Source organism: Nerophis lumbriciformis, linkage group LG07, assembly GCF_033978685.3.
Source record: "Nerophis lumbriciformis linkage group LG07, RoL_Nlum_v2.1, whole genome shotgun sequence".
Classification (NCBI taxonomy): domain Eukaryota; kingdom Metazoa; phylum Chordata; class Actinopteri; order Syngnathiformes; family Syngnathidae; genus Nerophis; species Nerophis lumbriciformis.
In genome coordinates this window covers 56,700,571-56,727,663 of record NC_084554.2, presented here as the reverse complement: position 1 = coordinate 56,727,663, position 27,093 = coordinate 56,700,571, and the positions used below count along the sequence as shown (strand labels likewise).

The 27,093-nt window shown below is 39.9% G+C and overlaps 1 protein-coding gene across 3 annotated transcripts; it reads left to right on the top strand.

Moving 5' to 3' along the window:
• Positions 1-89: 89 nt before the first annotated feature.
• rmdn1 (regulator of microtubule dynamics 1) lies at positions 90-26,454 on the top strand. Of its 3 annotated transcripts, none has more exons than XM_061964856.2 (11): positions 90-471; positions 8,412-8,639; positions 14,123-14,228; positions 14,298-14,382; positions 16,462-16,621; positions 16,755-16,844; positions 16,910-16,965; positions 17,938-18,025; positions 21,322-21,352; positions 21,502-21,635; positions 26,315-26,454. In XM_061964856.2, exons 2-11 carry the CDS (start codon positions 8,481-8,483, stop codon positions 26,354-26,356), a joined length of 951 nt encoding a protein of 316 aa, XP_061820840.1. In that variant the 5' UTR covers positions 90-471; positions 8,412-8,480; the 3' UTR covers positions 26,357-26,454. The 3 variants fall into 3 exon arrangements, with proteins under 3 accessions (XP_061820840.1, XP_061820839.1, XP_061820838.1); XM_061964855.1 differs by lacking the exon at positions 90-471 and adding an exon at positions 8,102-8,234; XM_061964854.2 differs by lacking the exon at positions 90-471 and having other exon boundaries at positions 8,157-8,639.
• The last annotated feature ends 639 nt before the right edge of the window (positions 26,455-27,093 follow it).

Here is a 27,093-nt window from a genome sequence, read left to right as displayed (position 1 = left end):
AATGACGACATGTCTTTTTGTAATGCTCCACAGTGCAAGGCAGGGTTTGGCATGTGTCCGCATTCCCATGCTCCGAAAACCACAAACTGTAATACAAATATTCAGATAATGGAGTTCCAATATGGTTTATGCTTAGCATTCACTTCCCTCACTGTACTGATCTGAACATCAAACCTGACCTGCAAATTGTAATTATGGCATCTACATCCCTAATAAAGAGTGATGGGGCAGTCAGTTGTTTAGAAACAGATAAAGAACAAGGCTTTCTTCAGACTTTTTGACAAGATCTGTGGAACTAAGGGAAGTGAAACGTTCAAAGAACATACCTTGCATTTTGAGAGTTCATACATTTCCCCAGCTTCTAATAGTGCCTCCAGAGCACGATCTGCTGTTCAAGCCATCCTCTTGTCCCAGAAAACCTCGTCTCTGGTTGCCGATTCACAGAAAAAAATCAATGAAAAGGCCCACAAGGTAAGGGTTTTGGCATCTGAGGAACACAGTCAGTCCTGGGGAAGGCAAGCGTTTGAGAAGAGACACAGGCTTGACTCTTTTTTCAGTTATTATTTGATGTGCCTTAGTGGTGTCATAACCAGGAAATGTCTTTGTAAGGAGGCTTGAAGGGAAGCTCTCCTCTGTCTGCATGTCAGGCAAAGATCGAGGGACCATTCCACCAAATCAGTGTAATTTGCCTCTGTGGAAAATAAAATATAAAAATGCACAATAATAAGTTAGAAATCATATTTTCCGTAATCGAAGTGTCCTGCACATTGATCTGGTTGCTTAAGTAGTAAAAGCAATTGGCCTGATCACCTTCCACAACTGGTCTTCGATTATAACACAACCTCCAATCAGTCCACTGCTGAGTCGTCCCACTTTTTAATGTTTGGCCAGGAACCACACCTCCCCGTAGACTTCCTCCTTGGTCACAGTCCACTGCTGGAAAATGTGAGTGGGTGGCCGAGCATCAAAGATGTATGCATGTCGCTAGGATGTGGCCCGAGAGGGTTGGAATTGGCAGGTAGACCAAGGAAGGAGAGACATGAGGCCAGTGTCAAGGTTGGCAAAACTCTGTATCTGCGTGACGTTGGCCTGGGACGCTGAAAGATCCAGGATGCATGGATTTCTACAGGGTACCAGGTTGTAAAAGCTCCTGATCCTGCTGCCGTGGTCTCCTCGATTGCTCCTGTGCATCGGCTCACCCAAGTAAGACAAGTGCGCCGAACTGCCTTAATGTTAGCTCTACCAACTCCTGATGAGTGCCTGGAATTCTGGCCACTGATTACACCAGCTGAGGCCAGGGATGAGAACCTGGAGTCTGGTGAGCCAGTCAATAATCCCATCAAGCCCATTGAGCCGCTTTCTCCTCAGGGTGTGTTCCAAAGAGCTACACCGTCTTCAATATAAGAAGTCCCCAGTCGCAGTGCAATTGTCCCCAGGAAGTCAACTACAAAGATGGTTGTAAAGCACCTTAATCCCTATCTTCTCCCAGAACATGTCAGAACTGTTGTCCCCAGAAAGTCAACTACAAAGATGGTTGTAAAACACCTTAATCCCTATCTTCTCCCAGAACATGTCAGAACTGTTGTCCCCAGGAAGTCAACTACAAAGATGGTTGTAAAGCACCCTCACCCCTATCTTCTCCCAGAACATGTCAGAACTGTTGTCCCCAGGAAGTCAACTACAAAGATGGTTGTAAAGCACCCTCACCCCTATCTTCTCCCAGAACATGTCAGAACTGTTGTCCCCAGAAAGTCAACTACGAAGATTGTTGTAAAGCACCCTCACCCCTATCTTCTCCCAGAACATGTCAGAACTGTTGTCCCCAGAAAGTCAACTACAAAGATGGTTGTAAAGCACCCTCACCCCTATCTTCTCACAGAACATGTCAGAACTGTTGTCCCCAGGAAGTCAACTACAAAGATGGTTGTAAAGCACCCTCACCCCTATCTTCTCCCAGAACATGTCAGAACTGTTGTCCCCAGAAAGTCAACTACGAAGATTGTTGTAAAGCACCCTCACCCCTATCTTCTCCCAGAACATGTCAGAACTGTTGTCCCCAGAAAGTCAACTACGAAGATGGTTGTAAAGCACCTTAATCCCTATCTTCTCCCAGAACATGTCAGAACTGTTGTCCCCAGAAAGTCAACTACAAAGATGGTTGTAAAGCACCTTAATCCCTATCTTCTCCCAGAACATGTCAGAACTGTTGTCCCCAGAAAGTCAACTACGAAGATGGTTGTAAAGCACCTTAATCCCTATCTTCTCCCAGAACATGTCAGAACTGTTGTCCCCAGAAAGTCAACTACGAAGATTGTTGTAAAGCACCCTCACCCCTATCTTCTCCCAGAACATGTCAAAACTGTTGTCCCCAGGAAGTCAACTACGAAGATTGTTGTAAAGCACCCTCACCCCTATCTTCTCCCAGAACATGTCAGAACTGTTGTCCCCAGGAAGTCAACTACAAAGATGGTTGTAAAGCACCCTCACCCCTATCTTCTCCCAGAACATGTCAGAACTGTTGTCCCCAGGAAGTCAACTACAAAGATGGTTGTAAAGCACCCTCACCCCTATCTTCTCCCAGAACATGTCAGAACTGTTGTCCCCAGGAAGTCAACTACAAAGATGGTTGTAAAGCACCCTAATCCCTATCTTCTCCCAGAACATGTCAGAACTGTTGTCCCCAGAAAGTCAACTACAAAGATGGTTGTAAAACACCTTAATCCCTATCTTCTCCCAGAACATGTCAGAACTGTTGTCCCCAGAAGTCAACTACAAAGATGGTTGTAAAGCACCCTCACCCCTATCTTCTCCCAGAACATGTCAGAACTGTTGTCCCCAGGAAGTCAACTACAAAGATGGTTGTAAAGCACCCTCACCCCTATCTTCTCCCAGAACATGTCAGAACTGTTGTCCCCAGGAAGTCAACTACAAAGATGGTTGTAAAGCACCCTCACCCCTATCTTCTCCCAGAACATGTCAGAACTGTTGTCCCCAGAAAGTCAACTACAAAGATGGTTGTAAAACACCTTAATCCCTATCTTCTCCCAGAACATGTCAGAACTGTTGTCCCCAGGAAGTCAACTACAAAGATGGTTGTAAAGCACCCTCACCCCTATCTTCTCCCAGAACATGTCAGAACTGTTGTCCCCAGGAAGTCAACTACAAAGATGGTTGTAAAGCACCCTCACCCCTATCTTCTCCCAGAACATGTCAGAACTGTTGTCCCCAGGAAGTCAACTACAAAGATGGTTGTAAAACACCTTAATCCCTATCTTCTCCCAGAACATGTCAGAACTGTTGTCCCCAGGAAGTCAACTACAAAGATGGTTGTAAAGCACCCTCACCCCTATCTTCTCCCAGAACATGTCAGAACTGTTGTCCCCAGGAAGTCAACTACAAAGATGGTTGTAAAACACCTTAATCCCTATCTTCTCCCAGAACATGTCAGAACTGTTGTCCCAAGGAAGTCAACTACAAAGATGGTTGTAAAGCACCCTCACCCCTATCTTCTCCCAAAACATGTCAGAACTGTTGTCCCCAGGAAGTCAACTACACAGATGGTTGTAAAGCACCCTCACCCCTATCTTCTCCCAGAACATGTCAGAACTGTTGTCCCCAGGAAGTCAACTACAAAGATGGTTGTAAAGCACCCTCACCCCTATCTTCTCCCAGAACATGTCAGAACTGTTGTCCCCAGGAAGTCAACTACAAAGATGGTTGTAAAGCACCCTCACCCCTATCTTCTCCCAGAACATGTCAGAACTGTTGTCCCCAGGAAGTCAACTACAAAGATGGTTGTAAAGCACCCTCACCCCTATCTTCTCCCAGAACATGTCAGAACTGTTGTCCCCAGAAAGTCAACTACGAAGATTGTTGTAAAGCACCCTCACCCCTATCTTCTCCCAGAACATGTCAGAACTGTTGTCCCCAGAAAGTCAACTACAAAGATGGTTGTAAAGCACCCTCACCCCTATATTCTCACAGAACATGTCAGAACTGTTGTCCCCAGGAAGTCAACTACAAAGATGGTTGTAAAGCACCCTCACCCCTATCTTCTCCCAGAACATGTCAGAACTGTCGTCCCCAGGAAGTCAACTACAAAGATGGTTGTAAAGCACCCTCACCCCTATCTTCTCCCAGAACATGTCAGAACTGTTGTCCCCAGAAAGTCAACTACGAAGATTGTTGTAAAGCACCCTCACCCCTATCTTCTCCCAGAACATGTCAGAACTGTTGTCCCCAGGAAGTCAACTACAAAGATGGTTGTAAAGCACCTTAATCCCTATCTTCACCCAGAACATGTCAGAACTGTTGTCCCCAGAAAGTCAACTACGAAGATTGTTTTAAAGCACCCTCACCCCTATCTTCTCCCAGAACATGTCAGAACTGTTGTCCCCAGGAAGTCAACTACAAAGATGGTTGTAAAGCACCCTCACCCCTATCTTCTCACAGAACATGTCAGAGCTGTTGTCCCCAGGAAGTCAACTACAAAGATGGTTGTAAAGCACCTTAATCCCTATCTTCTCCCAGAACATGTCAGAACTGTTGTCCCCAGGAAGTCAACTACGAAGATTGTTGTAAAGCACCCTCACCCCTATCTTCTCCCAGAACATGTCAGAACTGTTGTCCCCAGGAAGTCAACTACAAAGATGGTTGTAAAGCACCCTAATCCCTATCTTCTCCCAGAACATGTCAGAACTGCTGATGGTGGAGTTGCTGCCTCTGTGCTGCTGGGGTCCAGTAGCTTGGCCACTGCCCTTTTTGGACCTTGGTCTTGATATCTGTGTTTAAGGGGTGGGGGGAGAATGTAACAGGGTGAGTAGATCATGCAAATTTCCCATGTTCAGCACCAGAGGTGGGTGGTAACACGTTACATTTACTTAAGGAACCTCTTGGATAATTTGTACTTGTCAGAGTTATTTTAATGTAACATGTTTTACTTTTGAGTATTTTTGAGAATAAATGCTACTTTTACTCTGTTACATTGAGTTTCATTCCGATCGTTACATTTATTTATAATGATCAATTAGGGCTTGCAAGGATGTATTATGTCACTGGCGAATCTATAGTTGTCCTTGATAAAGGCAATCAAGAACCATGTGAGTTCTACCAGCCAATCAGCCAGGACATTTACAGATCATTTATCATTTATGATCGATTTTTAGGTGAAACAAGTATATTACAAGTTAAATCAATATCCTGTATCACCAATAAATCAAGGTACCGTATTTTCCGCACCATAAGCCGCCCTGGGTTATAAGCCGCGCCTTCAATGAACGGCATATTTCAAAACTTTGTCCACCTATAAGCCGCCCCGTGTTATAAGCCGCATCTAACTGCGCTAAAGGAATGTCAAAAAAACAGTCAGATAGTTCAGTCAAACTTTAATAATATATTAAAAACCAGCGTGATGTGGGCGCGCATGGAGTCGTATATCAACATGGACGGAGCTGCGTGAAAAAAGCCACCCGGCCTCTTCGCGTAAACTTCCCTTAACCACTCGCTCATCTTTTCTTCATCCATCCATCCCTTCGAGTTAGCTTTTATGATGACGCCGGCTGGAAAGGTCTCTTTTGGCAAGGTCTTCCTTTTGAATATCACCATGGGTGGAAGTTTCTGGCCATTAGCATGGCAAGCTAGAACCACAGTGAAGGATGACTTCTCATTCCCTGTGGTGCGAATATTCACCGTACGTGCTCCCGTTGTATCCACAGTGCGGTTCACAGGAATATCAAAAGTCAGTGGAACCTCGTCCATGTTGATAATGTTCTCTGGCCGGATCTTTTTTTCAGCTATCTTGTTTTTACAATATGCACGGAAAGTAGCCAGCTTTTCTTGAAAGTCTTTAGGCAGTTGCTGTGAAATAGTAGTCCGTGTGCGGATGGAGAGATTGCGTCTTTTCATGAACCGGAAACCTGTCGCTTAGTAGGAGCCATTTTGTGGTCTTTACAGATGTAAACACACAAAGGAAATGAAACGTAATATCCGCGCGCTTCTTCTTCTTCTACGCGGGCGGGTGGTTGCTTACAGTAGAAGAAGAAGCGCTTCCTGTTCTATGGGGGCGGGTGCTTACCTTGGCGGTTGCTTGCCGTAGAAGAAGAAGCGCTTCCGCTTCTACGGGGAAAAAGATGGCGGCTGTTTACCGTAGTTGCGAGACCGAAACTTTATGAAAATGAATCTTAATATTAATCCATATATAAAGCGCACCGGGTTATAAGCCGCACTGTCAGCTTTTGAGTAAATTTGTGGTTTTTAGGTGCGGCTAATAGTGCGGAAAATACGGTAATTGAATTTCTATTAAATTACAAAAGTATTGCAATAATGTCCTGGACATTTAAATAATTGCATCAGCTTCCATAATGTTGCAATGTTTTGTATTATGACAAGCTTTTTCTGCTGAGGGCCACGTCAAAAAAATTAAAACTGCAGGGGCCACATTGATATTATTCTATTGAAATTATTATTAATATTATTAACATGCTTTTACCACCTCAGTGTAGATTCAACTTGGTAACCTTAACTGTTACACCTATTTCAACATTGTTAGTATCAGTGTGAGATCTTGCTTAAACCATACATGCCAACCCTCCCGGATTTTCCGGGAGACTCCCGAAATTCAGCGCCTCTCCCGAAAACCTCCCGGGACAAATTTTCTCCCAAAAATCTCCCGAAATTCAGGCGGAGCTGGAGGCCACGCCCCCTCCAGCTCCATGCGGACCTGAGTGACGTGTTGACAGCCTGTTCACACGTCCGCTTTCCCACAATTTAAACAGCTAATGATGGAGGGCGAGTTCTTGGTTTCTTATGTGGGTTTATTGTACGGCAGTTTCATTAACGTCCTCCCAGCGCGGTAACAACACACAACAACAGCATTTCGTCTACGTAAAGCAGTTTGTCTGCCGTAAACAGCAATGTTGTGACACTTTTAAACAGGACAATACTGCCATCTACTGTACATGCATATGTGACCCACCCATAATGTGTCACATTTTTGTGTTGATTTATTTATTTTATTTTGTGGTTTGAATTCGTTTTTGGAGCTGTCATTACACATTTATCAGTATTCACATTGGTCAGTAGGGGGCAGTAGGGCGTTTCTTCCCAATTGAATGCTATCACCTGCAGACCGGAAGTGTCTTGTCATTCTGATGAGCGCGACCAGTCTGTGAACAATTGAAACGTCCTGTGTGCTTTTTCCTCCTGTATAACAGGTTAGTTTTGGTGAATCAACTCACTGAATAATATCCATGTGATCTTTATAAGTTTAAGTACACATTCTGATGGTGGAGCCTAACTCTAAAGTGTTTGTGAGTTGTGGTTTGTATTTGTGAATGAATCCAGTGCACAGCTGCAGTAATCAATACAAAATGGCGACTTGAGTACGCAATGTTTATATAGGAACTTCTGATCCTAATTCAGACTCCCAAATTAGAGCTCCCGTTTTCTTGTTGATTTTATAATGTATATTTGTATAATGTGTGTGTTCTGAAATAGTGACAGAGAATAGAACAAGGATGGACAATTCAACCCTTAACTCAACAATGAGTAGATGAGTGTTATGTGTATATTTATGTGTAAATAAATGAACACTGAAATTCAAGTATTTCTTTTATTTATGTATATATATATATATATATATATATATATATATATATATATATATATATATATATATATATATATATATATATATATATATATGTATATATATATATATATATATATATATATATAAATAATAATGTATTATATATATATATATATACGTAATAAAAAAAAATATATATATATAGCTAGAATTCACTGAAAGTCAAGTATTTTTTATATATATCTTAACCACGCCCCCACCCCACCCGCGACCACGCCCCCTACCCCCACCCCCACCTCCCGAAATCGGAGGTCTCAAGGTTGGCAAGTATGGCTTAAACATTCTCGTTTCAATGTGGCCATAATCTTTTTAATTGTTCATGTATCATTTAGTTCCCCAGGGGGCATTAAAACAACATGCTGCTGTCATTAGGTCACGTTCAGGACGTACTGTTCAAATGTTTGCTTGTTTCTCTGCAAGTTGCTAATCCTGTCATTTATTGACTGGACTTTTTCTTCATAGTTCTTGATGGAAACATTAAAAGGTGAGGAACTCGTCAACGGCCAGTCCATGTTTCTCATCGACGGCTTTAAAGGAGACGGACACATTTTTCCGGGCTATGTTCAACAACGCCACGATTAGCAGGGTGAAACATTGTGTCACATAACTATTTATACAACATCATCGATTTTGTGGCAGCTCATTAATTTTTCTATATCTTAAAGGCAATTTTAAACAAAACAAAAAAAGTCATATTTAAGAGCTATACGATACACTTTGCAACGTTTTTCATCATGTGCTCTGAAATGCTCCCTGTCGGCAGCCCGGTCAGTAAATAAAGGACAGCTTGGTGAAAGTTCCTCCAACATTCTCCACTTGGGACTTGGACGTGATGGCGGCTCTTGTCTGGACGCGCTGCGGCAACAAGACCTTAAAGACCTTCATCACCAAGACCTTAAAGACCTTCATCACCGCCGCCAAAGGCAGCAGAATCTCAACAACTCGTCCTTTCTCCTGGGCGACGTCTGGAAGGACCGCCAGTCTCCTCACAGTAAATATATAATACTTGTCTACATTTAAATATCATATCATTAATATACTTGTCTACACTTAAATATATAATTTAATATACTTGTCAACACTTAAATATCATATCATTTAATATACTTGTCTACACTTAAATATCATCATTAATATACTTGTCTACACTTAAATATCATATCATTTAATATACTTGTCTACACTTAAATATATAATTTAATATAATTGTCTACACTTAAATATCATATCATTTAATATACTTGTCTACACTTAAATATATTATTTAATATACTTGTCTACACTAAAATATCATATCATTTAATATACTTGTCTACACTTAAATATATTATTTAATATACTTGTCTACACTTATATATATCATTTAATATACTTGTCTACACTTAAATATGATATAATTTAATATACTTGTCTACACTTAAATATCATATCATTTAATATACGTGTCTACACTTAAATATATCATTTAATATACTTGTCTACACTTAAATATATCATGTAATATACTTGTCTACACTTAAATATATCATTTAATATACTTGTCTACACTTAAATATGATATAATTTAATATACTTGTCTACACTTAAATATCATATCATTTAATATACTTGTCTACACTTAAATATCATATCATGTAATATACTTGTCTACACTTAAATATATCATTTAATATACTTGTCTACACTTAAATATCATATAATTTAATATACTTGTCTACACTTAAATATCATATCATTTAATATACTTGTCTACACTTAAATATCATCATTTATAATACTTGTCTACACTTAAATATATAATTTAATATACTTGTCTACACTTAAATATATAATTTAATATACTTGTCTACACTTAAATATATCATTTAATATACTTGTCTACACTTATATATATCATTTAATATACTTGTCTACACTTAAATATGATATAATTTAATATACTTGTCTACACTTAAATATCATATCATTTAATATACGTGTCTACACTTAAATATATCATTTAATATACTTGTCTACACTTAAATATATCATGTAATATACTTGTCTACACTTAAATATATCATTTAATATACTTGTCTACACTTAAATATGATATAATTTAATATACTTGTCTACACTTAAATATCATATCATTTAATATACTTGTCTACACTTAAATATCATATCATGTAATATACTTGTCTACACTTAAATATATCATTTAATATACTTGTCTACACTTAAATATCATATAATTTAATATACTTGTCTACACTTAAATATCATATCATTTAATATACTTGTCTACACTTAAATATCATCATTTAATATACTTGTCTACACTTAAATATGATATAATATAATATACTTGTCTGCACTTAAATATGATATAATTTAGTATACTTGTCTACACTTAAATATGATATAATATAATATACTTGTCTGCACTAAAATATGATATTATTTAATATGCATGTCTACACTTAAATATGATATAATTTAATATACTTATCTACATTTAAATATGATATAATTAATAAACATGTCTACACTTAAATATGATATAATTTAATATACTTGTCTACACTTAAATATATCATTTAATATACTTGTCTACACTTAAATATATCATTTAATATACTTGTCTACACTTAAATATGATATAATATAGTATACTTGTCTGCACTTAAATATGATATAATTTAGTATACTTGTCTACACTTAAATATGATGTAATATAATATACTTGTCTGCACTAAAATATGATATTATTTAATATGCATGTCTACACTTAAATATGATATAATTTAATATACTTATCTACATTTATATATGATATAAGTAATAAACATGTCTACACTTAAATATGATATAATTTAATGTACATGTCTATGCTTAAATATGATATCATTTAATATACTTGTCTACACTTAAATATGATATAATTTAATATACTTGTCTACACATTTAAATATGATATAATATAATATACTTCTCTAGACTTAAATATGATATAATTTAATATACTTGTCTACACTTAAATGACATAATATAATACATGTCTACATTTAAATATTATGTAATTTAATATACTTGTCTACTTTTAAAATATGATATAATTAATAAACTTGTCTACACTTAAATATGATATAATTTAGTATACATGTCTACGCTTAAATATGATAATTTAATATACAAGTCGACACTTAAATATAATATAATATACTTGTCTACACTTAAATATGATATTATTAATAAACTTGTCTACACTTAAATATGATATAATTTAGTATACATGTCTACGCTTAAATATGATAATTTAATATACAAGTCTACACTTAAATATAATATAATATACTTGTCTACACTTAAATATGATATAATTTAATACACAAGTCTACACTTAAATATAAAAATATAATATAGTATACAAGTCTACAATTAAATGTAATATAATATAATATACAAGTCTACAATTAAATATAATATAATACATACAAGTCTACAATTAAATATAATATAATATAATATCATATCATTTAATATACTTGTCTACACTTAAATATCATCATTTATAATATTTGTATACACTTAAATATATCATTTAATATACTTGTCTACACTTAAATATATCATTTAATATACTTGTCTACACTTAAATATATCATTTAATATACTTGTCTACACTTAATGGCGCCCCATAATACACCTGCTGTGATCCTGTTTTTATGTTTTTATGTTTTTATTAATTCTATTTTAATTATTTATTTTTTATCGTGTTCTGTTTGTGTTGTGTTGTGTTTGCTCGGTACTCGTTTTATCTTTTAACCTGTTCATTGTACAGCACTTTGGCTACCCCTGTGGTAAATTTTAAATGTGCTCTATAAATAAAGTTGATTTGATTTGATTAAATATATCATTTAATATACTTGTCTACACTTAAATATGATATAATATACTTGTCTGCACTTAAGTATGATATCATTTAGTATACTTGTCTACACTTAAATATGATATAATATAATATACTTGTCTGCACTTAAATATATTATTTAATATACATGTCTACACTTAAATATGATATAATTTAATATACTTGTCTACATTTAAATATGATATAAGTAATAAACATGTCTACACTTAAATATGATATCATTTAATATACTTGTCTACACTTAAATATCATCATTTAATATACTTGTCTACACTTAAATATGATATAATATAATATACTTTTCTACACTTAAATATTATATAATATAATATACTTGTCTACACTTAAATATGATATAATTTTATATACATGTCTACACTTAAATATGATATTTAATATACTTGTCTACACTTAAATATGATATAATTTAATATACTTGTCTACACTTAAATATCATATAATATAATCTACTTGTCTACGCTTAAATATGATATAATTTAATATACTTGTCTACATTTAAATATGATATAATATAATATACGTCTCTAGACTTAAATATGATGTAATTTAATATACTTGTCTACACTTAAATATGACATAATATAATACATGTCTACATTTAAATATTATGTAATTTAATATACTTGTCTACTTTTAAAATATGATATAATTAATAAACATGTCTACACTTAAATATGATATCATTTAGTATGCATGTCTACGCTTAAATATGATCATTTAATATACAAGTCTACACTTAAATATAATATAATATACTTGTCTACACTTAAATATGATATAATTTAATACACAAGTCTACACTTAAATATAAAAATATAATATAGTATACAAGTCTACAATTAAATGTAATATAATATAATATACAAGTCTACAATTAAATATTATATAATACATACAAGTCTACAATTAAATATAATATAATATAATATAATATATAAGTCTACACTAAATGTGTGCAGAGTGGAAGTGGATCCAAAGTGTGTCTGAAGGTCTTCAGTGTGTGCAGAGTGGAACTGGATCCAAAGTGTGTGTAAATGTGTGCAGAGTGGAAGTGGATCCAAAGTGTGTCTGATGGTGTGCAGAGTGGAAGTGGATCCAAAGTGTGTCTGAAGGTCTTCAATGTGTGCAGAGTGGAACTGGATCCAAAGTGTGTGTAAATGTGTGCAGAGTGGAAGTGGATCCAAAGTGTGTGTAAATGTGTGGAGGTGGATCCAAAGTGTGTGTGATGGTGTGCAGAGTGGAAGTGGATCCAAAGTGTGTCTGAAGGTCTTCTATGTGTGCAGAATGGAACTGGATCCAAAGTGTGTGTAAATGTGTGCAGAGTGGAAGTGGATCCAAAGTGTGTCTGAAGGTCTTCAATGTGTGCAGAGTGGAATTGGATCCAAAGTGTGTGTAAATGTGTGCAGAGTGGAGGTGGATCCAAAGTGTGTCTGAAGGTCTTCAATGTGTGCAGAGTGGAAGTGGATCCAAAGTGTGTGTAAATGTGTGCAGAGTGGAAGTGGATCCAAAGTGTGTCTGATGGTGTGCAGAGTGGAAGTGGATCCAAAGTGTGTCTGAAGGTCTTCTATGTGTGCAGAATGGAACTGGATCCAAAGTGTGTGTAAATGTGTGCAGAGTGGAAGTGGATCCAAAGTGTGTCTGAAGGTCTTCAATGTGTGCAGAGTGGAACTGGATCCAAAGTGTGTGTAAATGTGTGCAGAGTGGAGGTGGATCCAAAGTCTTTATAAATGTGTGCATAGTGGAAGTGGATCCAAAGTGTGTGTAAATGTGTGCAGAGTGGAGGTGGATCAAAGTGTGTCGAAGGTGTGCAGAGTGGAACTGGATCCAAAGTGTGTCTGAAGGTGTGCAGAGTGGAAGTGGATCCAAAGTGTTTCTGAAGGTGTGCAGAGTGGAGGTGGATCCAAAGTGTGTCTGAAGGTGTGCAGAGTGGAAGTGGATCCAAAGTGTGTGTAAATGTGTGCAGAGTGGAGGTGGATCCAAAGTGTTTATAAATGTGTGCATAGTGGAAGTGGATCCAAAGTGTGTGTAAATGTGTGCAGAGTGGAAGTGGATCCAAAGTGTGTGTAAATGTGTGCAGAGTGGAAGTGGATCCAAAGTGTGTGTAAATGTGTGCAGAGTGGAAGTGGATCCAAAGTGTGTCTGAAGGTCTTCAATGTGTGCAGAGTGGAACTGGATCCAAAGTGTGTGTAAATGTGTGCAGAGTGGAGGTGGATCCAAAGTGTTTATAAATGTGTGCATAGTGGAAGTGGATCCAAAGTGTGTGTAAATGTGTGCAGAGTGGAGGTGGATCAAAGTGTGTCGAAGGTGTGCAGAGTGGAACTGGATCCAAAGTGTGTCTGAAGGTGTGCAGAGTGGAAGTGGATCCAAAGTGTTTCTGAAGGTGTGCAGAGTGGAGGTGGATCCAAAGTGTGTCTGAAGGTGTGCAGAGTGGAAGTGGATCCAAAGTGTTTCTCAAGGTGTGCAGAGTGGAAGTGGATCCAAAGTGTTTGTAAATGTGTGCAGAGTGGAAGTGGATCCAAAGTGTTTGTAAATGTGTGCAGAGTGGAGGTGCAGCCATCCTGGTGGGAGTCCCCACCTTCTCCAGTTTGGTGTATGGATCCTACAAGAAGGTGCAGAGGTCTGCTGTGGTCCTGGCTTTAGAAAAAGGTGAACTCTTGTGACTCCGGTCCTTGTTGAAACCTTTGAAGTGGTAATCAAAGTTGTTTTCCTGTGAAGACGAGGTTCTAGAGCAGGCAGACTACCTTTACAGCTGTGCTGAGACGGAGAAACTCTACCAACTACTTCAGCAGTATAAAGACAGGTGAGGAGTTCTTGTCTCACCTGCTTCTGTGTCGGACTCTCTTTCAAATCATGCCTCACATCTACTAAGTCCTGGGAGTTCTTGTCTCACCTGCTTCTGTGTCGGACTCTCTTTCAAATCATGTCTCACATCTACTAAGTCCTGGGAGTTCTTGTCTCACCTGCTTCTGTGTCGGACTCTCTTTCAAACATGTCTCACATCTACTAAGTCCTGCGAGTTCTCCTTGAAACATCAGACCTGCTCAAACATTGACTTTAAATGCTTCCTAGTGTGTGAATGGGAGTGTAGGCCCTGCATGAGGTGGACACTTGTCCAGGGTCTATCCCGCCTTCCTTGTCCAGGGTCTACCTTCCTTGTCCAGGGTCCACCCTGCCTTCCTTGTCCAGGGTCCAGCCCGCCTTCCTTGTCCAAGGTCTACCCCGCCTTCCTTGTCCAGGGTCTACCCCGCCTTCCTTGTCCAGGATCTAACCAGCCTTCCTTGTCCAGGGTCCAGCCCGCCTTTCTTGTCCAGGGTCCAGCCCACCTTCCTTGTCCAAGGTCTACCCCGCCTTCCTTGTCCAGGGTCTACCCCGCCTTCCTTGTCCAGGGTTTACACCACCTTCCTTGTCCAGGGTTTACACCACCTTCCTTGTCCAGGATCTAACCCGCCTTCCTTGTCCAGGGTCCAGCCCGCCTTCCTTGTCCAGGGTCCAGCCCGCCTTCCTTGTCCAGGGTCCAGCCCGCCTTCCTTGTCCAGGGTCCAGCACGCTTTCCTTGTCCAGGTTCTAACCTGCCTTCCCTGTCCAGGTACTAACCTGCCTTCCCTGTCCAGGTTCTAACCTGCCTTCCCTATCCAGGTTCTAACCTGCCTTCCCTATCCAGGTTCTAACCTGCCTTCCTTGTCCAGGTTCTAACCTGCCTTCCTTATCCAGGTTCTAACCTGCCTTCCTTGTCCAGGTTCTAACCTGCCTTCCCTGTCCAGGTTCTACCCCGCCTTCCTTGTCCAGGGTCCACCCTGCCTTCCCTGTCCAGAGTCTAACCCGCCTTCCTTGTCCAGGGTCTAACCCGCCTTCCTTGTCCAGGGTCCAACCCGCCTTCCTTGTCCAGGGTCCACCTTGCCTTCCTTGTCCAAGGTCTACCCCGCCTTCCTTGTCCAGTGTCTACCCCGCTTTCCTTGTCCAGGGTCTACCCCGCCTTCCTTGTCCAGGGTCTAACCCGCCTTCCTTGTCCAGGGTCTAGCCCACCTTCCTTGTCCAGGTTGTAACCCACCTTCCTTGTCCAGGGTCTAGCCCACCTTCCTTGTCCAGGGTCTAGCCCACCTTCCTTGTCCAGGGTCTAACTCACCTTCCTTGTCCAGGGTCTAACCCACCTTTCTTGTCCAGGGTCTAACCCACCTACCTTGTCCAGGGTCTAGCCCACCTTCCTTTTCCAGGGTCTAACCCACCTTCCTTGTCCAGAGTCTAGCCCACCTTCCTTGTCCAGGGTCTAGCCCACCTTCCTTGTCCAGGGTCTAGCCCACCTTCCTTGTCCAGAGTCTAACCCACCTACCTTGTCCAGGGTCTAACCCACCTTCCTTGTCCAGGGTCTAACCCACCTTCCTTGTCCAGGGTCTATCCCTGTTGCAGCTTGCACTCCAACTTGAGCTGATGTTCTTTAAGACACGCCCCCTCCTCATGTGTACCAGGAAGTAGGACAGTGTAATGGTCTCTCCCTGAGGGTGTCACTGGTGAAGGCATCTTTCAGGCGAGTGCAATCAGGAGTCAAGGAAACACTGGACTGACCATCACTTCAACTACCTGTCTGTTTGTCCATTCACACATTGAAATACTGACTGTCCATACACACACCTGAGCAGGTGTTGTTGTGTGTCAGTGACAATGTTGTGTGTCAGTGACAATGTTGTGTGTCAGTGACAATGTTGTGTGTCAGTGACAATGTTGTGTGTCAGTGACAATGTTGTGTGTCAGTGACAATGTTGTGTGTCAGTCACAATGTTGTGTGTCAGTGACAATGTTGTGTGTCAGTGACAATGTTGTGTGTCAGTGACAATGTTGTGTGTCAGTCACAATGTTGTGTGTCAGTGACAATGTTGTGTGTCAGTGACAATGCAGAGTTCCTGTGGAGGTTGGCCCGGGTGTCACGTGACATGTCAGTACTTCCTGAGGTGGACGCTGACAGGAAGAAGCAGCTGATGTACGAAGCCTATCACTATGCTACTACGTCTCTGGAGAGAGACGACTCTTGTTATGCAGCACACAAGGTAAGACTTTGTTACATGTTACATGTGTCCACTACATCTTACATGTGTCCACTACATGTTACACGTGTCCACTACATGTTACACGTGTCCACATGTGGGTGAGATTGTGATGAAAGTGTGTCTCCTCCCACAGTGGTATGCAATATGTCTGAGTGATGTGGGCGAGTACGAGGGAGTCAAAGTGAAAATAGGAAATTCTTACACAATTCGGGAACATCTTGAGGTGAGAACTACCTGCCCCCCCCCCCTGGATGTCATGTGACAATAACCCAGACTGTCTTGTCCTAGAGAGCACTCACACTCAACCCCAAAGATGCAACCTCCTTCCACATTCTGGGTTACTGGTGAGTCTGTCCACATTCTGGGTTACTGGGGAGTCTGTCCACATTCTGGGTTACTGGTGAGTCTGTCCACATTCTGGGTTACTGGTGAGTCTGTCCACATTCTGGGTTATTGGTCAGTCTGTCCACATTCTGGGTAACTAGTGAGTCTGTCCACATTCTGGGTTACTGGTGAGTCTGTCCACATTCTGGGTTACTGGTGAGTCTGTCTACACTCTGGGTTACTAGTGAGTCTGTCCACATTCTGGGTTACTAGTGAGTCTGTCCACATTCTGGGTTACTGGTGAGTCTGTCCACATTCTGGGTTACTGGTGAGTCCGTCCACATTCTGGGTTATTAGGGAGTCTGTCCACATTCTGGGTTACTGGTGAGTTTGTCCACATTCTGGGTTATTGGTCAGTCTGTCCACATTCTGGGTTACTAGTGAGTCTGTCCACATTCTGGGTTACTGGTGAGTCTGTCCACATTCTGGGTTATTGGTCAGTCTGTCCACATTCTGGGTTACTAGTGAGTCTGTCCACATTCTGGGTTACTAGTGAGTCTGTCCACATTCTGGGTTACTGGTGAGTCTGTCTACATTCTGGGTTACTGGTGAGTCTGTCCACATTCTGGGTTACTGGTGAGTCTGTCCACATTCTGGGTTACTAGTGAGTTTGTCCACATTACATAGTAATAGAAATATTTTTTTTAAATTTGAAAATGTTTCATTGTAAAATTTAATTTGAATTTAAAAAATGGTACTCATCATTTTATTACACACATGAATTGTGTCTATTTTCTTCTTTCACCATGTCTTTAACAAGTACTTGTACACTGAAGTGTGTTGTGTACTGAAGTGTGTTGTGTACTGAAGTGTGTTGTTGTGTACTGAAGTGTGTTGTTGTGTACTGAAGTGTGTTGTTGTGTACTGAAGTGTGTTGTTGTGTACTGAAGTGTGTTGTTGTGTACTGAAGTGTGTTGTTGTGTACTGTGCAGGTGTTTTGTGTTTGCTGAGTTGCCATGGTACCAACGCAAGGTGGCAGCCGTCATGTTCTCCTCTCCTCCCACGTCCACCTACCAGGAGGTGAGTGATCGTCCTTCTTGTGCAAAAGTCCAAAGTTGGAGTTTCAAATGACTCGTCTCCACAGGAAGTTGACTTTGAAAGACAGGAAGTGGAATGAAATGAATGTCAAAGAGTTGGGGTCAAGTCACAGGAATGATGTCATGTTTAATAAAAGGTTTCAACTTAAAGTACTAAAAATACTTTGCAAAAACAGTCAAATTAAACACATTTTAAATTATTTTTGGTGCTGATTAAAATCTATTATGTGTGCATAAAGTTAAAAAAAGTCCATTTATTGAACTGTTTTAAAACTTGGACTGTCTAATGATTATTATTTCATCAGATGAATCACATTTTGTATGAATGATTATTAATCACAGCTGATTGATTACAATCAACTAAAGAAGAGACTAGAATATTTGTATGTCAGAACTTCATTCAGGAACCTTTTTAAAAGTTTCACTTCAATGCGCCTCATTTATTTGTGACTTTGATCCAAACTTCTTTTTGGGTGTATTTTGGAGAGAAATTGACCAGTCCAGTTTCTTCACTCCTTCATTATTCATCTAAATAACCAGCGAGCACAACAGTCCAGTCTCTTCACTGCTTTATTGTTCATCTAGATCAGTGGTTCTTAACCTTGTTGGAGGTACAGAACCCCACCAGTTTTATATGCACATTCACCCAACCCTTCTTTAGTGACAAATAAAATGTTTTGTTTTTTTCAAATTCAAAACAAAGTTATATGTTGCATACCTGCCAACTACTCCGGTTTTCCCGTAATTCGTACGGTTTTCATCAACCTATTCCGGGTTACGGTTGCAGTGATAAAAAATACGGTTTTTCATTCATTTAAAAAAAAAAAGGGTGAAAACTACGCGAATTGCACCTTGTGCAGACAAGATTTTTCGATCGGACACGGAGGAATTAGCGATGTAAAAGACCACGTTGGGACAAAAAAACACAAGTCTAATGCCGTTGCTAGCGATACACGTGGAAAACTTTCAACGTTTTTCGTCGCCCAAACAGATTCTTTGGATGTGATAAATGCCGAAGTTTTATTTACGGAGGCAATAATTGAGCATGGACTTCCAATCGCACTGGCTGATCACATGGGACAGTTAAATGTTTGTAATGCAACCTTTAAAAATCATTACGCGGTGATCGCGGTCCCAAAAATAAACTTTTCTTGCATGATAATGTCCAGAAAAACTCACTTTATATTACTATAGAGTCCTTTTAACGAATGAGTTTGATGGTTTATCACAAACCTTAAATGAAAGAAGTCCTTTGTTCTCCTGCACCATGCATGCGCTTTGGCCTTGCTTCGTGTTTGGTGCGCAATCCTGTCGGCTGTATTTCACAGCACGTCTTTGACAACTTGAAGTGGCATAAAACATTTAAAACAAAGGGGTTATAGGAACAATCACTTTCAGTGTTTTATGCCACTTCAAGTTGTCAAAGACGGTATGCTGGTGCCCGACTGCCACAAGTGGAACAAACATTTGAAACAAAGGGGTTATAGGAACAATCACTTTCAGTGTTTTATGCCACTTCAAGTAAACTTATCATAAAGTTACCATATCATTTTTGCAGTATGATCAATCCGATAGAATACATTTGGATTTTAGCCACAAAAAGGTAATGACACCAATGTTATCTATTGGAATTGTTTAGTACTGTTATACTGTTAAAAGTGTTTATACTATTTATGCTTTCAAGTCCAAGTTGAAGAAATCTTGTTAAATGTTGACAGCATAACTACCAAAATACAGAAGTATGTCCTTAATATTTTTGCAGTGCTATTTCTGTTGAAAAGTTCAAATGATTACATTAGAGATGTGATGTGCCACTTTTCAAGTGTCTGATGGCTTCAATTCATTTTCATTAATTTTTCATATTTAGAATTCTTTTGAAAGGCTTACAAAAAAACTACATTTGAATTGTAATTCCATGCTATTGACAGGACTATTAATTTTAATGAAGTTAGCTTACCATGTTTACAGTATGATAATTGTGATAGAAATGTGAATTTTAGGCACAGAATATTTTTTACAATTGAACAAGGCAGTAGATTATACAAGCTTGGACAGAAAGTTAATAATGACACCCATTTTTTTTAAATGGAATTGTTTAGTACTGTTTTACCATTTGTTTACTGTAAAAAGTGTTTATACTGTTTATACTTTCAATGAACAAATTGAAGTCTTGTGAAAGGTTGACAGGATAACTGGCTTTAACTGTCAAAATAATTTCAAACTATTGAAGTTAGCTTACAGAATAAACATGTCAATCAACCCATATGATTTTTGCTGTAATATTTTTGTTTTGAAAAGTCACTGTGACTGATAGAAAAGTGATGGTTTTAGCAACATTTTAACCTGTCTGAATGCTAATAATCATTTTGCGTCGGGGGGCGAAGCCTGAACCCCCCACCAGGACTTTGTCCTGGACCTACTGGGGCCTGCGGCCCTTGGACCCTGGCTACTAGGTTTTTCTGATTTCAAAAGTTGGCAGGTATGATGTTGTTTTTACTGGTGCACAAAATGAACATCACCTTGTTCAAAGAACAAAAGCAACACAGTGCATAAACTCACAACAAATGACACACCTGTTTGAGGGTATCCGTAATACGTTGATAGGGAGAAGTTTTTATTTCCACGATGAGTCGGGTGTGTCTTGACCTCCGCCGGACCCCTGAGGTTCTATCGAACCCAGGTTAAGAACCACTGATCTAAAAAACCAGCGAGCACACCAGTCCAGTTTCTTCACTGCTTTATTGTTCATCTAAACACTTTCTGTACATTATTTAGGTCAAATGCTTGTATTTTCAAAATAAAATGCATGATTCATCTCAGTGTGTTCATGTTGTTAGAAACATGTCAGGAGGTAAAAGTGGACATGGATGATCTTCATGTTCTCTGAGGGCCACAAAGTTCAGCAGCAAACAGTGAAAACCTGTTCTGGTGTCACTTGTTGTGAAACTAGTTCTAAAAGACTTAATTGTTGTTATGAAACTAGTTTTAAAAGATTGAATAGAACATCTCCTTGTATGAAATCATGAAAGAATGTAAATATGAAGACAGACGAAGTGTTATTATTTCAAATGAAGGTCTGACAAGTGTGGCCCTCGGACTTTGAGTCGGACTTTGAGTCGGACTTTGAGTCGGACTTTGAGTCGGACTTTGAGTCGGCCCTCTGCTGTAAAACACCAACTTATCAATTGGACTTTAAATTCTACTTCCTTCATAGAGGACAACTTTGCTGACAAAATAGTCCCTTCAGGTTTTAAAACTCTTTTTCTGGGTCTTTTGAAGGCTTTGCAGTTCTTCCTGCGAGCAGAAGAAGGTGAGTGGAATGGTGGACCTCAGCGTGTGTGTGTGTGTGTGTGTGTGTGTGTGTGTGTGTGTGTGTGTGTGTGTGTGTGTGTGTGTGTGTGTGTGTGTGTGTGTGTGTGCTGGCACCACTTGAAGGGTTTCTCTCCTTTCCTCTTCCAGTGGAGCCCAACTTCTACAGCAAGAACATGTTGATGCTGGGCAAGACCTACCTGGCCCTCCAGGAGCCTCACCAGGCTCAGCTGTGGTTGACCAAGGCCAGAGATTACCCTGCACACACCCCGGAGGACAAGGAGGTAGGAACTCACACCTCATGACTTCAGGGGTGTGTTTGTGCCCAGGAGAATCCAGAGCTTGAAAAACATTTTCTGCTGCTGGCGCCTCCAGACTCTGAATTTTTGGCAGTCATCAAAGCGTCCATGTGCACACCCGTCTCGTTCAACTTTGACCTTTGTGCACACCTGTCTTGTTCAACTTTGACCTTTGTGCACACCTGTCTTGTTCAACTTTGACCTTTGTGCACACCTGTCTCGTTCAACTTTGACCTTTGTGCACACCTGTCTCGTTCAACTTTGACCTTTGTGCACACCTGTCTTGTTCAACTTTGACCTTTGTCATACTTGCCAACCTTGAGACTTCCAATTTCGGGAGGTGGGGGGAGGGGGTGGGGCGGGGGGGCGGGGGCGTGATTAGGGGCATGGTTAAGAGGGGAGGAGTATATTTACAGCTAGAATTCACCAAGTCAAGTATTTCATATATATATATATATATATATATATATACAGGTAAAAGCCAGTAAATTAGAATATTTTGAAAAACTTGATTTATTTCAGTAATTGCATTCAAAAGGTGTAACTTGTACATTATATTTATTCATTGCACACAGACTGATGCATTCAAATGTTTATTTCATTTAATTTTGATGATTTGAAGTGGCAACAAATGAAAATCCAAAATTCCGTGTGTCACAAAATTAGAATATTACTTAAGGCTAATACAAAAAAGGGATTTTTAGAAATGTTGGCCAACTGAAAAGTATGAAAATGAAAAATATGAGCATGTACAATACTCAATACTTGGTTGGAGCTCCTTTTGCCTCAATTACTGCGTTAATGCGGCGTGGCATGGAGTCGATGAGTTTCTGGCACTGCTCAGGTGTTATGAGAGCCCAGGTTGCTCTGATAGTGGCCTTCAACTCTTCTGCGTTTTTGGGTCTGGCATTCTGCATCTTCCTTTTCACAATACCCCACAGATTTTCTATGGGGCTAAGGTCAGGGGAGTTGGCGGGCCAATTTAGAACAGAAATACCATGGTCCGTAAACCAGGCACGGGTAGATTTTGTGCTGTGTGCAGGCGCCAAGTCCTGTTGGAACTTGAAATCTCCATCTCCATAGAGCAGGTCAGCAGCAGGAAGCATGAAGTGCTCTAAAACTTGCTGGTAGACGGCTGCGTTGACCCTGGATCTCAGGAAACAGAGTGGACCGACACCAGCAGATGACATGGCACCCCAAACCATCACTGATGGTGGAAACTTTACACTAGACTTCAGGCAACGTGGATCCTGTGCCTCTGCTGTCTTCCTCCAGACTCTGGGACCTCGATTTCCAAAGGAAATGCAAAATTTGCATGGTTGGGTGATGGTTTGGGGTGCCATGTCATCAGCTGGTGTCGGTCCACTCTGTTTCCTGAGATCCAGGGTCAACGCAGCCGTCTACCAGCAAGTTTTAGAGCACTTCATGCTTCCTGCTGCTGACCTGCTCTATGGAGATGGAGATTTCAAGTTCCAACAGGACTTGGCGCCTGCACACAGCGCAAAATCTACCCGTGCCTGGTTTACGGACCATGGTATTTCTGTTCTAAATTGGCCCGCCAACTCCCCTGACCTTAGCCCCATAGAAAATCTGTGGGGTATTGTGAAAAGGAAGATGCAGAATGCCAGACCCAAAAACGCAGAAGAGTTGAAGGCCACTATCAGAGCAACCTGGGCTCTCATAACACCTGAGCAGTGCCAGAAACTCATGGACTCCATGCCACGCCGCATTAACGCAGTAATTGAGGCAAAAGGAGCTCCAACCAAGTATTGAGTATTGTACATGCTCATATTTTTCATTTTCATACTTTTCAGTTGGCCAACATTTCTAAAAATCCCTTTTTTGTATTAGCCTTAAGTAATATTCTAATTTTGTGACACACGGAATTTTGGATTTTCATTTGTTGCCACTTCAAATCATCAAAATTAAATGAAATAAACATTTGAATGCATCAGTCTGTGTGCAATGAATAAATATAATGTACAAGTTACACCTTTTGAATGCAATTACTGAAATAAATCAAGTTTTTCAAAATATTCTAATTTACTGGCTTTTACCTGTATATCTAAGAAATACTTGACTTTCAGTGAATTCTAGCTATATATATATATATATATTTTTTTTATTTTTTATTTTATTATATATATATATATATGTATATATAAATAAAATAATTACTTTAATTTCAGTGTTCATTTATTTACACATATACACACACATAACACTCATCTACTCATTGTTGAGTTAAGGGTTGAATTGTTCTATTCTCTGTCACTATTTTTCTAACCATGCTGAACACCCTCTCTGATGATGCATTGATGTGTGGCACGCACAAAAGTGCTTTCATCAAATGCATTAGAGTCTGGAATCTTCCATCTCTCCCTAGCATGGCCCAAAATCGGTCAATCTTTGCTTCCTGAGGCTGATCTTCACTGCCAAAGCACTTGGTAGTCCACTACTTCTTCCCGGAGGCTATCCAGGTCGGCTTGAAACTTACAAGCTGTTATGAGAGTAGCATATGTGTGTGTGTGTGTGGCCCTTTAATAGGTGAGCATGTGAGGTGAGTGACGTCAGTGAGTGTGTGGGCGAGAGAAGAGAGGGAGCGGTAGCGTGAGTGCGGGCGGGGACTAGTTTGTTTTGTGTTGGATTGGCTGTGTGCAAGCAATCAATAAAGCAAGATTTGCAACTAATCGCCGGACTCAGGCAGGAAAGGTGCAACAAAGCGTATTTCTTCATCTTACTCGTCGTCGGCGTCGCCACGGCTGTATCTTCCTCGTTCTTCTGCTTTGTCTCCTTGTTGTGCACTGCACTCTCTAAAAGCCGCATATGTTATTGATGTTATAGATGGCAGTAGTGTCCTGTTTAAGAGTGTCACAACATTGCTGTTTACGGCAGACGAACTGCTTTACGGTAGACAAAAACATGACTGCTGTTGTTGTGTGTTGTTGCCGCGCTGGGAGGACGTTAATGAAACTGCCTAACAATAAACACACATAAGAAACCAAGAACTCGCCCTCCATCATTCTATAGTTATAACGTGATTGGGCAGGTACGCTGTTTATATCGTGGGAAAGCGGACTCAGGTCCGCATGGAGCTGGAGGGGGCGTGGCCTCCAGCTCCGCCTGAATTTCGGGAGATTTTCGGGCGAAAATTTGTCCCGGGAGGTTTTCGGGAGAGGCGCTGAATTTCGGGAGTCTCCCGGAAAATTTGGGAGGGTTGGCAAGTATGCCTTTGTGCACACCTGTCTCGTTCAACTTTGACCTTTGTGCACACCCGTCTCGTTCAACTTTGACCTTTGTGCACACAGGCTTTGCAAACCTACGCATGAGTGCAGGCCCGGCCCTAACCAATCTGGCGCCCTAGGCAAGATTTTAGGTGGCGCCCCCCCACATCGGCAGTGAAGTGTATATACTCACAAGAACCCGAATAGCTTTGTCTTTGACCTTTTTTTTTAACTTACAACTATACCTAATATATAAAGGGGTGGAAAAGTGACTATTACCTGCAGGGCAAACATTAGCTAACCAGAAGGCAATAACAATGTAAACAAAAAACACCTGCTTAAAAGATCTAATACAAATGTCCCTGAGGAATGTAAGGTGGGAGTACTGTAATTACCTAACGTTACATTATTATTTTCCATAACAATTTAGAGAGTGAACATCACATTCACTCTCTCACCTCGTCTTCAACTTGCTCACCTACATTTTTAAAGCAGAAACAAGAACACGTGGTCTGTGGATTGAGAAATAAAAAAAAAACAGGTTTTGTGTCATTGCACATACATTCCACTAGAGGGCAGTAACGCTGCTATTGTCACAGAGTGGCTTTTCTACACCGAGCAAGAACACAACCAGGAAGTTGAGTCAAGACGCTGAGAAACAGACAAATATTGAACAAGATGATAAAAATGGACAAATATCAGGCATGTGATTTATAGTTGTGAATCCATCTTTAACAGGATTATTCAGTCCCTTGACAGCGTGAGTATTTATTGTGCCACCAACAATCTACTTGAAATATCATTGAACAACTAAATATACGAAGTAAAAAAAATAGTGATATGAAAACATTTTTATACATTTTTTCTGTAAAAAAAAAACGTCAGAATTTTTGTTCTTTTACCTTTCACACTTATATTACCACCACAGTGCTTTTTGTGTCAGATATGAAATTGATTAACATGTGATTGTGCCTTTACTTGTTATATTGTACGCTTTTATTTTGGAGCGCTGTACAGCAGGAAGTGACGTATAACTGTGTGTGATGCTGGTCTGTCAGTAATAATAAATGTCCCTGAAGGCCACACGATGATGACCGATGTCTAACGAGTTTGTTAATTAAGTGCAAAATCCTCACATGTGTTGATGCTATGGATATTAAACAGTATTCTAGTGTTTTGAGTACATCGTGCAAGGTTCTTTTCTGAAACCTGTATTTTGAAAGGGCAGTCAGAGCAGATGATGCGCTCTTATTGTGAAAGGCGGAAGTGTGCTGCTGTTCTTTGCTTGACGACTTTGGAGACGACGAGACTTTTATTTGTTGAAACTCAGCAAACTTCCTGCATGGATCCTCTTTTTAAGATCGGGAGAAGCCAAAATTGTAAATAAAATGTGATTCCAGATGAGAAAATGCAAGTTGTGACGTAGTTTTCTCTCCTCAGGTGCATAAAGAAGCTGTTGACCTCCTGAAGAAGTTCAGATGAAAGCAACACATTTCAACCTTTCTTTTATTGTGAAGATCATCTACATAAGTTATTTCACTTCCTCTCCTACAAAATAAAAGCGCACTCATGGCCAGGCAGGGGTCGTTCATATTTATTTGCATCTTTTCAAACGGCTGCAAGCTGCTTGAAGAAGGAGTCCTGCTAGATGACAGTGTCTACAGGAGATATAAGTCCTGCTAGATGACAGTGTCTACAGGAGATATAAGTCCTGCTAGATGACAGTGTCTACAGGAGATATAAGTCCTGCTAGATGACAGTGTCTACAGGAGATATAAGTCCTGCTAGATGACAGTGTCTACAGGAGATATAAGTCCTGCTAGATGACAGTGTCTACAGGAGATATAAGTCCTGCTAGATGACAGTGTCTACAGGAGATATAAGTCCTGCTAGATGGCAGTGTCTACAGGAGATATAAGAAGATATGTTCAACATGAGCATCACAATTCCAACAACGGAATGGAGGCTCTTGTAACAATACTTGATTACGTCATCGTCCCTGTAATAATACTTGATGACGTCATCGTCCCTGTAATAATACTTGACGTCATCGTCCCTGTAATAATACTTGACGACGTCATCGTCCCTGTAATAATACTTGATTACGTCATCGTCCTTGTAATAATACTTGATTACGTCATCGTCCCTGTAATAATACTTGATTACGTCATCGTCCCTGTAATAATACTTGATTACGTCATCGTCCTTGTAATAATACT

Excerpts from the sequence above, each read along its gene's own strand:
- rmdn1 (XM_061964856.2), top strand. The coding sequence starts at position 8,481 with ATGGCGGCTCTTGTCTGGACGCGCTGCGGCAACAAGACCTTAAAGACC. Across the intron at positions 8,640-14,122 it reads GGACCGCCAGTCTCCTCACA|AGTGGAGGTGCAGCCATCCT; the intron begins GTAAATATATAA and ends AAATGTGTGCAG. Across the intron at positions 16,622-16,754 it reads CTTGTTATGCAGCACACAAG|TGGTATGCAATATGTCTGAG; the intron begins GTAAGACTTTGT and ends CTCCTCCCACAG.